Here is a 12677-nt window from a genome sequence, read left to right as displayed (position 1 = left end):
ATTTCTTCTCTTGTTCTCTGTATTTCTTCTTCAATTCTGGATGATAGTCTGGCTGTATAAAGTATTCTTGGTTGTATGTTTTTGTTTTTGTTTTTTTCTTTAAGCATTGTAAGTATAGCACGGCACTCCCTTTTGGCCTGCAAACTTTCTGCTGAAAAATCACTAATGGTCTCATGATATTTCCTTGTATGTAACTGTTATTTTCTGTTGTTGCTTTTTAGATGATCTCCTTTTCTTTAATATTTACCATTTTAATTACATGTCTTGGTGTGGAACTCTTTGAGTTCGTATTGTTTGGGGCTCTCTTTGGTTCTTGAGTCTATATGTCTGTTTCCTTCTCTCAGTTAAGGACATATTTAGCTACCATTTCTTCAGATGATTTTTCTGCCCTTTTCTCTCTCCTCCTTTTGGATTTCATATAATTCAAATGTTAGTATGCTTAATGTTGTCTTAGAGGTCCCTTAAATTATCTTCTTTTTTTTTTAATTATTTTTTTTCTTTTTGCTGTTCAGCTTAGATGATTTCCACTTTCCTTTCTTCCAGGTTGCTGATCTGTTTTGCATCTGCTAATCTGTTTGTTTATTCACTCTAGTATAGTTTTCATTTCAGTTATTATGTTCTTCGGGTCTGATTTTTTTTAACTTCTCCTGGAAATTCTCACTGTATTCATCCATTCTTGAGTTGGTGAGCATCTTTATGACCATTACTTTGAAATCTTTGTCAGATATGATTGTTTGTATCTATTTCATCTACTTATTTTTCTGAAGTTTTGTCTTGTTCTTCCATTTTAAACCTATTTCTCTGTCTTCATGGTTTGCCTGAGTCTCTGTGTTTATATGTATTAGGTATGTCAGCTCTGTCTATTGATCTGGAAGGAATGGTCTTATGTAGAAAGCATCCTGTTTTAATTTAAATTTAATTTAAATTGAGGTTTTTTTTAATAGCTTGTCATATAGTCTAGGGGAATAATACATGCACACTTGAAAAGAGTGTATATTCTTTTTTTTTGATGGAGTTTTCTACAAATGTTTATTAGGTTTATTTGGTTGATAATAATGGTCAATTTTTTTTTTATCTACTTACTGATTTTCTTCCCACTTGTGTTCAAATATCCAGTCATAAGGGTGGAGTTGTCTCTTTCTCTTTTTAGTTATTTCAGCTTTTGCTTCAGATATTTTGAAGTTTGTTTAGTACCTACATAGATATTTTATTTTTATGTCTTTATGATTTGACCCTTTTATTCTTATATGTTTGCCCACATCCTGAAATCTATTTTCACTGACACTAATTTAATGATTAGTGTGCTTGGGTAGTATAATTTTTTATTGTAACTTATCTATGACATTAAATTTAAAGCAGTTTTTTTGTAGATAGTATATGTTTAGGTTGTTTTCATCCAATATGAAAATTTGTGCCTTTTAATTGGAGTATTTAGACCATTTATATTTAATGTAATTATGATGTAGTTAGGTTTAAATCTACCATTTTGCTGTTTTTTATTTCTCCCATGTGTTGTTTGTTCTTTTTTCCTGCTTCCTCTCCCCCACCCACCCCACCAAATTAATTGTTCTTAGACTCGCCTTTGTTGCTTCATTATATGCATGTGTAGATTATTATTTGACAAACAATTGAAAAGGACTCCATGTGGATTTCTGGAGCCCTTTCTCTGCATAGCTTCCTCTCTTAGGGCAATTTCTTCTACAAATGGTGGCTACCTTTTTCTCCCCAAACTTTAATATCTATCTTTTCAAATCAGGTAGACTGTCATGCTCTACTTGGACCCCCTTCCATGTGCCGAAATCTGAGGAACATAGCTTCATGCAAAAAGCTTCAAGATTTATAGGATCACTTCATTTGTTTTTGTCTCTCAAGTATAACAGTCATCTGCTGCCTATTGTCCAAGTTGTTTGATGTCCATAAAAGTGTTATATGAAACATAAATGTTTCGTATAAGTCCCATAGCTGTACTTATTCATGGACAGAAATGGAAATACCTCTTCTCCTTTCAAAACTTATTTTTAAATAGCATATCTCATTTAGCTATTGTTTAATCTCTTTCCTCCACAATAAATTTGATAGTGTTTGTATTTATCTCTTTCAAATGTTGGGTTCCTAGAGAAACACTGCAACGTCTCTGGTTTCTTATTTCATTCTTCACCCTACTGTAGTATGGTGACCAACAAAAGCATTTTATTGAAATATTGTTTTAAAGGTCAGAGTCACCTTTGAATTACCAGATCTAATGCAGAACTTATTGTTCTAGGAATGTGGTGGAATAGTTCTTAGGAAAGCCTCCAGATAGAAAATATTAGAATGTAAAATGTAAAGGATATTTTATATAATGCATGGTTAATCTGATTAGAAAAAATGGAAAGCCACGGAATTAAAAATGAAAGAAAGGAGAGAGAGAGAGAGAGAGAGAGAAATTTTTGTTCAATAGTCTTGTGATAGACTGGAGCTGACGCCTAGAACCTAAGAGATAGGGGAAGGTATATTAGAGATCCTACATAACGCTAAGGGCCTTCAAAGGCTACTCACTCTGTTAATGAGTGAGCTAGAACTTAACTCTGCTGCACAGAGATGCAAAGAGCTTGCCTTTGTCTGCCTTAGGCTCTGATTAAAAATGTAAAATAGAGTATATGCATAAAATTCGTAACAAGAAATTAGGCCTTTTATATCGTTAAAGTCTGAAATTATGCTTTGGATGTGATTTATTTAAAAAGACAAAAATTGGGTTTTAAAATAGGTAAGCTCATTTCCAGACTGGCAAACTTCAGATGTTGCAATTACCATATACGGAATGTAAAACCAAGTAAGTTTAATATATCTAAGAAAAATAAATTTAGGTAATTAGGAATATGATTAAGTGGATAGATACACCTGAAGAGAGAATTGTGTTGTTGGGGAATAGATGTAAATGAAATTATACAAAATGAAACATGTAGAGTAAAAAGAATCAGAAAATGTGAGAAGAGATTAATTAAATATAGAGGTTAGAGGAGAAAGTCTAACATATGTATGTCTTCAGAGGAGGAAACACCTAGGGGAGCTGGTTTGTGCAACCACTTTCATCTGAGCTTTGGCAGGAGTTTTCAAATTTGGTGCACATGCTCATAGATGATAGTTATGGAGGATGCTGTTGGTGGTGTTTGGGAGACCTAAATCACATGGCCACATTTTACTTCAGAACCATTTTGACATTGTTCTCCTCAACATTTGCTGAATACTGCAGATGCACAGAGCAGGAGGCTTAAAGTATACTCTTAGGATTTAATTAGGATAATCAGGAGAAATTTTATAAAATACATCAAACACTTAGATGAAAACCTTGAAGGGCTAAAAACAAATCAGATCTATGAACCATACTAGGACTAAAACCCAGACTTAGGACACATTCAGATTAGATTAAAGGAAAGAAATCTGCACTGTATCTACTCAGCAGTAGGGAGAGAGAATGCTCTGTACAGAAAGATTACATCATGTGGAGACGTTTGATTAAAAAAAAAAGCCATTTGGCATTCAGTTAAAGATTACTGGGTATTACAAAAGATGGGACCCCATGACTAGTCTTCAAGAGGAAAAACAGACAATAGCATCAGACTATCAGGTGATTCTGATATTGGATTTAGCTGCCCAGAACTTTAAAATGGCTGTGATTCATATGTTTTAAAACAAAGAGAACAAGTAGAAAAAATAAACAGACTATTTCACCAGATAATCGGAATCTACTTTTTTAAAGAGACTCCTGTGAACATTTCAAACTGAAAAATACAACATGTGAAATTTAATACCTCACCAGATGAATTTAATTACAAATTAGAGAAGTCAGGATTAATAAACTAAATATAAAATACTAAGGTGGGAAGCACAGAGATAAGAAAGAATTAAACAACCAGAAGTGTGTGACAGTGAAAAAAAAATCTACCCATATATGTTAGGGCATAGGGCAGAAGTAGTATTTCTTAAACTAAAAAAAGACCTTATCCTATAGATTCCAGAAGTTCTGTGAACCTCAAAAAGAAAAATATATAGAAATTACATAAAGGCATATTATGGCCAGCCTGCTAAAATGAAGACACAGAGAAAATATTAAAAGAAGTCAGGGTAAAAAAAAACATTATCTTTAAATCAGGGCAACAATAAGACTTAACTACTCATCAGAAATAATGGAAGCCAGGTGAATTGAAGGCATCCTTAAAATACTAAAAGAAAAAATGAAAACCAGCCTAGAATTCTATAATCACAAAAAAATCCTTTGAAACTGGTGATATACAAAAGTTTCAGGCAATAAAAACTGAGAAGAAAAGCTGAGAGAATTTGTCAGCAAATTTACAGTATAATAATAGCAAAGGAAGAAGACACATGATCCTATAAACACAATTCTGTAAGTACAGAATTGTAGGAAAGAGCTAAGAACAACAGAAAGGGTAAATATATGGGTAATATAAATTTTAATAATATATTGTAGTGTTTTGAATATATATAAAATTAAAATAACAGTTATACAGAAAGAGGAAAGTAAATGAAGTTAAACTGTTCTAATGTTTTCAGGGAAATGGTAAGAAAATAATTTGTCTTATTCTCTAAAAGCAAAAAAGTTAAGAATGCACATTATAATCTCTAGGGAAACCACTAAAAAGTAAAAGATTATATAAATTTAAGTTAATAGAGGGGGAAAATGTAATATTTGATTAATCCCAAAGAAATCAAGATAGGTGTCAATGAAATCTAAAACAAACATACATATACAATAAATTTCTACATACAGTGTAGAAAGTGAATTCAATTTCTGATTCTTTGAACAAAATTTGATAAGCCCCAGCAAGTTTACTCAAGAATAATCCAAAGTTGGTTTTACATTTAAAACTTTATTAACACCATTAATTCACCACATTATTAAATTAAAAAAGAAAAGCCATGTGTAATTATTTCAATGGATTCAGAAAAAGTAAATGATTAAATTCAACATTACATATTTAAAAAATACTTTTGGCAACCTAGGAATATATTCTGATAAAGAATATACCCCCCTAGAAAAATCCCACAATTACTTTTAATCCATATCATTCTTAATTCTGAGAAATTAAAAGCATTTCTTTTATAATATGGAACAAAACAATATCTCCTCTGATCATTTCTAATCATCACTGAACTGATGAACCCATCTAGCATGTTTGGAACCCTCTAAATAATAATAAAGATATTGCAATTGAGTGAAAAAAACTAAACTGTCACTATTTGTAAATAATATGTTTGGATAATAGAAAAGTAAAAGAAACTACAAATATATTATCAGAATAAGAAAGTTTAGCCAAATTGTGGGATATGTTCAAAGTATAAAAGTCAATTGTATTTTTAAATTCCTTTTACAATTGAAAAAATAAATATTCAAGTACCTAGAAGTACACCTAGCAAAATATGTAAAGACTTTTTAGAGAAGAAAATTATAAAGTTTTATTAAAAGAAATTAAAGAGGGGCGCCTGGGTGGCTCAGTCGGTTGAGCTTCCAGCTTCAGCTCAGGTCATGATCTCAAGGTCCATGGGTTCAAACCCCGCGTCTGGCTCTGTGCTGACAGCTCAGAGCCTGGAACCTGCTTCGGATTCTGTGTCTCCCTCTCTCTCTGTCCCTCCCCCGTTCATGCTCTCTCTCTGTCTCAAAAATAAATAAACATTAATTTTTTTTTAAGAAATTAAAGAGAACCTAAGTAAATGAAGAGGTGTGTCATAGTCATGGATTGGATGACCTTTAATTATGACGTCAAAAAAAAAAAAAAAATCTCCCAGTTGATTTACAGATTCACTGTAGAAGAGCTCTGCAGTTTTTTGCTGGAAGTTAAGCATTTTTTAAAATTTATGCAGAAGAGTGAAAGCCAATATTAGCCAAGATACCCCTGAGGAACAAGTTGGAGAAACTTGCATTGTCATATGTCAAGACTTAAACATGTAGTAATTAAGACATTGGTTATTTAGCATAGACACAAATGGTACAACATTAGAAATCCTGAAATAGTACCACACACATATAGAATGTGGTGTATATAACAGGTAGCATTGTAGATCAATTGGGAAAGGATGTTCAATAAAAGGTGTTCGGATAAATTGATGATCCATATAAGAAAAAATTAAGGTTGGATTCACATCATGTGAATTAATTTCAAGTAAAGATCTAAGTACAAAGGCAAAAAACCTTACAACTAGGGGGAGCAAAGTGGAAGAATATCTTTGACTTCAGGGTAGGGAAAGATTTCCTCATAGAGATATAAAGTACAAACTCTATATAAAGGAAATATTTAAATTAACATCTGTTGATCAAAAGACACTAGAAAGAAAGTGAAAAGAGAAGCTCAGACAGGGAGCAATAGATAGAACCTTCAAAGGATTTGTAACTTTCTAGAGTGTGTAAAGAAAACTTTAAAAATCAGTAAGAAAAAGACATTCTTAGAGAAAAAACATCATAATATGTATTTCTCAAAAGAAGGAAAAGTGAATGACCAATTTTAGGAATGAAAAGGTGGTCAACTTAAATAGTAAACAGAGCAATGCAAGTTTAAACCATAAGAGAATATGTGTATGCTCTGAAATTAGCAAAAATAAAAAGTCTGACAGTATGCATGTTAGCATGAATCTGATGCAGTGAGCACCAGCATCTGCTTTGTTGGAGTGTAAATTTGGTTACAACTACTTTGTAATACAACATATCATTTAGTGAAATTGAATGTATGCATTCATGTGTTTCTTTAACCCAGCAAATCCATTTCTTACAGTGTACATACTCTTAGAGAAATTCTTACACCCATACGCCAGGAGACAAATAAGATATTCATACTAGCATTGTTCGTAGTAGTAAAAAACGAGAAACATTCTAGATATTTATAAACAGAAGAGAATGATGAATTGTATGCACATAATGTTGGGGAATACAGCAGGAAAGTACACTTAACTTTCTATATACATTTTAAAGCATGCAGATTTTATTTATTTTTAATGGTTATTATGTACATCTTTTTTTATTTTTAATGTTTATTTTTGAGAGAGAGAGAGAGAGAGAGCGCCAGAGCGAGGATGAGTGGGTGAGGGGGAGGGGCAGAGAGAGCTGAGAGACAGAGCTGTCAGCACAGAGCCGACTCGAGGCTCGAACCCACCAGCCATGAGATCATGACCTGAATTGAAGTCAGATGCCTAACTGAGCCACCCCGGTGTCCCAAAGGATCCAGATTTTAAAAGTTATATAGAATTACATGTATTTATGTGAAAAAACTATAAAGGAAATAATAAAATCAAAATTCAGAATAGCAATTACTCCTGGAATAATAAGAGAAAAATGTGGTTAAAGAGGCACATTGTATTAGTTAAGATACAGGTTCAGCTGCATTTGTCAGAAACCCTACATAGTGACATAAACAAGATACAAGTTTATTTCTTTGTCTTAGATTGAAAATATCCTAGATATGACAACCACATTCTACATGGTGATCTAGGAGCTAGGCTTCTCTTTTGCTTAATCTTGTATTATCCTCATCTACATGGTTATGGTAGCTCCGCACCACAGCTGTGTTTCAAGTATAACATGGAGGAATGGAGGAAATGAGTGACCTAAAAGGTCACTTCCCAGAAGTTGCACACATGACTTCTGGCTAGAATTTAAGTAATTTTTTAGATCCACAGAGGCTTGAGAAATGTGCCTAGCTGAAAATCAGCAGTTCTACAACAGACAAAAAGCAGAGGTATTGGAGGAAAGTAGCAATATCTGCTGCAGGCTAATGAGGGTGGAGTAGGAGGAGAAGGCATAATTGGTATTGTTCTGTTTCTTGAAATAGGACGGTAAGTATAGGTGTCCTTCTAATATTTTATTTTATGCCTTCCCTATAAATTATATATTTTTATGTATATGAAATTTTTCATTATTAAAGCTAAGAAGTTTAGTGGATACTTTTTGGCTTTGTTTTGCTTGAATCTTCTGCAGCATATGGAACTATCGATCATACCCTCTAAACATTTGAGTTTTTATTGGCAAGAATCTCCTGGTTTTTCTCTTATTTTTCCATCCATTTCTTTTCAGCCTCCTGGGCTTCACTTTCTCTGCAGGGAACAAAAAGGCCTTTTCCTAGATGCCCCTCACTTGTCTCCAAAATTATTTAGGATAGTTTCAAATTGGCTAATGGGTTTCCTGGAGTTGGAAAAAATTCAAGAAAAAACTAATTATATGGTAAATATTCAGATTTTATCACCTTTTGTTCATAATGCTCTATCCATATAAGGAAAAGGGAGGTTAGCACCCTTTTTTCTTTGTAATTTCAAAGATTTTTTTATATCTTTCTGAAGTACAGCATAAAAGGACAAATAATTCTAGAGTGAGTCCAAAGTATCAGTGTATCCTGTAAAGATAAAGAACAGCAGTTGTTCCCATAAATATACACATATCATTAGAATAAATCTTGGAAACAACTCACATTATTATAATCATGTATAAACATATTATATCTTTTGTATAAAAACCCATCGATTTACTTGACCTCCCAGAATGACTGCATTTCTTAACCTTCCTTGCAGCTAGGTATGACTCTGTGACCTAGGTCTTGGCTAATGGAATGTAAACAGAAGTCACTGCATGATAAATTTTAGCATATGTTAACAGGAACTATTTTTTCCCCAGTGAAATAGTCTCAGGCATATATGCATTTGAGAATTTGCATTCACTTAATTTTTATTAAAGCAAATAAAATAAAATGCAGTTGGTTAGCATTCAGGTTTCAACCATATGTCAGGGACTGTGTCAGATTCTGGGAATACAGCATTGAACAAATTATACTCCCAACCTTCCAAGGAGCTAATAATAGTCCATAAAAAGTCTAGTTGAATGCTGTGGTAGAGATAGATGTGCCTAAGGTGCTATGGAAACGTAGAAAATGCCAAGGTTAGCTAAGAAACTCAAGAAAGTTGACAAACCTCATGTAAGTTTATAAAATAAAAGTGTTTAAAAATAGCATCTAAAGATCTCTTATTAGCATTTTAAATATCAATTACATTAAAAAACACAATGAGTCCAAATGTTATTATAGGGGATAATAGAGGTTAAGAGTGAAGGAAGGAGTACAGGTGAGCTCGACTGTAAAAATATTTTCTCTATTTTATAGATCTTTGCTTTACTAATTTTATAACCAGAAAAAAGAATTTAAAATCCAGATTTTAAACAGAATATGTACTTCTTAATGTACTAAGATAACTTTTTTTGGTTTAGCAACATGGTTTTCCTAAGATTCCTGGACTCAAATCTTTATTTTTAGAAATGCAAACTCGTGTAACATATTGTGTGTTTTATACATATTCTTTTAATGTTTTAAGTCAAATTTTACCTAATGTAAAAAGTACAATGCTCATAGTACTTCACAGTTATTCCAGTGTAGATATTTTCTTGCATTGGAATTTAAGACAGAGAATCCAGTTTCATTCATTGATTGTAACAGATTGCAATGAGGAAAACAGTATGCACAATTCTTAATCCTAACATAGCACCTGCTCACCATCAGTTACAGTTGTCACTAATGTGGAATGTAGCCATTGTCTTGTATTTATGTTTTTAATTTTTTTTTAAATATTTATTTTTGAGAGAGAGACAGAATATGAGTGGGGGAAGGGCAGAGAGAGAGGGAGACACAGAATCCGAAGCAGGCTCCAGGCTCTGAGCTGTCAGCACAGAGCCTGACACGGGGCTTGAACCCACAAACTGTGAGATCATGACCTGAGCTGAAGTCTGATGCTTAATCTACTAAGCCACCCAGGCACCCCTGGCCATTGTCTTTTAACCCAAAGTTCTTCACACTTATTTTTCCTTATTGTGATTTTGTAAGGTAAAGGAAGACTTTGCTCTTCCTTTTGAAAAACTGAAAAGGGATTAGTGAACTCTCATGTTTATGACCTTGAATAAATGACAAAGAGTATATCCCTTTGTCATTTTCAAGTTCTTTCTCCAAGGTGACTTAGTAAACTAGAACTTTCTTGTGTCATTTAGATACTGTACTTGATAACTATTATATCCTCTCTGAGTGATTCAGTTTTTAAGCAAAAATGAAGTCTTTCTTTTCCCTTGCAGACTTTGCCTTCAAAAGAAACAACATTTTTAAATACGACGCAAATGCCTTGTTTGCAATCAGCTTCAACTTGGAGTAGCTGTGAACACAATTCAAAATCTCAGATATTAAGAGAGCATGTATCAGAATTGGACTCTTCTTTCCATTCTGTCCTATCATTGCCGTCAGGTAAGTCCACTTATAAAAAATTTCTAAGTAACTGCATATTTCTATGGTGAAAGGTAATCCTATGGATATATGGAATCAAAATTGTATCAATTATTTTGTCACTAGATATTAGAATTAAAGTTTTCATAGAGGAATTAATCCTGAGTTAATGTTCTATCTTTGCAAGTTGATTCTTTAATTCCTTGGAAACTGTTTTGATTTACATTGATTACAGACTAGCTTTTGATCTTTTCAGGGTTAAATTTTTAGAATTTTATTGATAACTTGACTATGCTGTTGAAATGGTTGTCAGGAAGTCAGTGTTCTTTTTCTCATGTGTTATTCTGCATGGAATTTTCTCTGCCATATAATATTCCTCTGTTTATAATCAGCATGAGTTTCCCAAGAGAAGAAAATTGTCCGTCTTTAGGTATAGCTAATTTTTGAACCTCAAGAAAATCTATAATCCGTAACTGAGTAAATGAGGCACATACAGTCCCACCTCCTTTTAGGTTTCTAGTTCTTGATTTTTGTTGGAACCATTCCAGTTGTTTCTGTATTGAACTGAAGTAAATATTTAGGGTAAGAAAGGAAACATTCTTCACACTGGTTATTTCAGGTTCTTCTCTGTATGGGAAGACGTCTCAAATGGGCTTTTGTGTTTCCTTTTCAGTTTTCAGTTTTAATCATCCACGGATGGCTCGTCTTCACAAAACACTATTTCTTGTACCTGTTCCTGCCCTGATTCCTGAATCTTAGTTTTTGTTTGTTTGTTTGTGTTTTGTTTTTACCAGTATTTGAGTGGTTTCTTAGCTACATAATACTTTGAAGTAAGTTTCTGGCAGGAGCTGTGTTATTCCATCTTTGAGGAAAACTTAATGATAGAAACAATAATAAATACACCAATAATCAGCCAACATTTGGGCTTAGCATACCCATAAGCACATTACATTGTCTTAATTCTTTCAACAACCCTACGAGAATACATAGTTGTCCTCTTTATCTTACATACAAGAAAATTGAAGCTAAGAGATTTTAAATTACTATTCCAAGATTATACAGCTAGTAAATAATGGAGGCAGGATTTGATGTGAGTAGTCATACTTCAGAGCTACACTCCTAACCTTTACTCTTTACTGTCTGTTTTCTCATAGTACATTTGTTTCTCTGATGATACACCCCTGAGAGCTGATAGAATTATCCTTCATTTTAATCCTCTTAGGTCCCCTCCAATAAGTTAAGATTAACTTCCTCACCTGCCAGTTAGTGTTATTCATTTCTTCTTGCATTCATTTAATAAAGATTAAGTACCTACTGCTTACTAGGTACTAAGTAGGTATTAGGAGTATAAATACAAATAAATCCCTCAAGGTACTTGCATTCTAGTTTAAGAAAACTGAAATGTAAACTGATTGATGTACTACAGTGTTATGATATATTTTTATAGAAGCCCAAAGTCACAGGGTAGGCACTAAGAAAGATATATGGATGGAACAAGGGCCTAACCCTAGTTTTCTCACAACTCATGATGAACAGTGGTAGAATAGGTGATATTTTCTTTATAAAAATAAGTGATACTTCTTCAGAGAAATAAGCTTATTTTTTGGTAATTGGAAACCATTGGATTCCTAAAATGTATAAGTAGCATATTTAATTTGTATTCTTAGTTTCATTTCGTTATGTAGTTTTTGTATGATCATAGTATATAGTGCTAGGATTGAAATCTTTCCTACCTCTGTTCTGTCCCTTGGGACAGATTCCATGTTGAAACTCATGAACATATTTTTTTTTCCCCACACTTGAGTATGGATCTGTTATTAATATACAGCGTTTAAGAAAGAGGTACTTCTTTGTTTAAAGTCCAGACTCATTCTAGGTCTGTTCTGATTTATATGTTTGTAATTAGTTTTCTTTTTTCAGTAGCAAAACTTTAAATACATCAACTGCTTTATGAAATATTTGTTTCTTAGGAAGCAGTTTACGTGTCTCTATTAAATGCTTTATTTTAGCGTTCTTGATTGAAAAAAAAATGTGAAGCACATCTACTTTATTATTTAGCTCCTCTTTTGGTTGTGAGAATATAGAATATATAGTGAATTGAACATCTTAAGTCTCTATTTGAAGGAAAGGAACTAGTCTGTATGTAAAAGTGTATTTTGTCATTCACAATACTAGTAAACTAAGGGAATGTGAACCTTGGTATTTTTATAAAATGTTGCATCTGAATTACAGTGGTTTTCCCTCAAGTAATTAAAATTATGTATCTTTTAGAAACCTCATTATTTCAAATGTCAAGTTTGTGGGGGTGGGTGGAATGAACTTAGGTGGCCGGGTTTTGCTCTGTTTTATTCAAGACCTTTGGCTGCATTTGTTTCATCTATGAATACTACTTACTAATACTAATAATTTCTATCATCTTATTATTTTGGTTTATGAACTTGT

At 32.8% G+C, this 12677-nt stretch overlaps 1 protein-coding gene across 10 annotated transcripts in view; it reads left to right on the top strand.

The window, feature by feature from the left end:
* The window catches only part of KANSL1L (KAT8 regulatory NSL complex subunit 1 like), a 133331-nt gene that overhangs the window by 101235 nt on the left and 19419 nt on the right, over positions 1-12677 (top strand). For 7 of the 10 annotated variants that reach the window (XM_086719517.1, XM_086719520.1, XM_086719518.1 and 4 more), the window contains 2 exons: positions 8060-8206; positions 10091-10256. In XM_086719517.1, the coding sequence (XP_086575643.1) occupies positions 8060-8206; positions 10091-10256 (313 nt within the window). The remainder of the gene's footprint in view (positions 1-8059; positions 8207-10090; positions 10257-12677) is intronic. The other 3 variants (XM_086719523.1, XM_025933678.2, XM_025933677.2) reach the window with 1 other exon arrangement.

The sequence above is a fragment of the Puma concolor genome, chromosome C1, assembly GCF_028749965.1.
Source record: "Puma concolor isolate L17-30 chromosome C1, mPumCon1.1.hap2, whole genome shotgun sequence".
NCBI lineage: Eukaryota > Metazoa > Chordata > Mammalia > Carnivora > Felidae > Puma > Puma concolor.
This window is presented reverse-complemented; position numbering and strand designations above follow the sequence as displayed.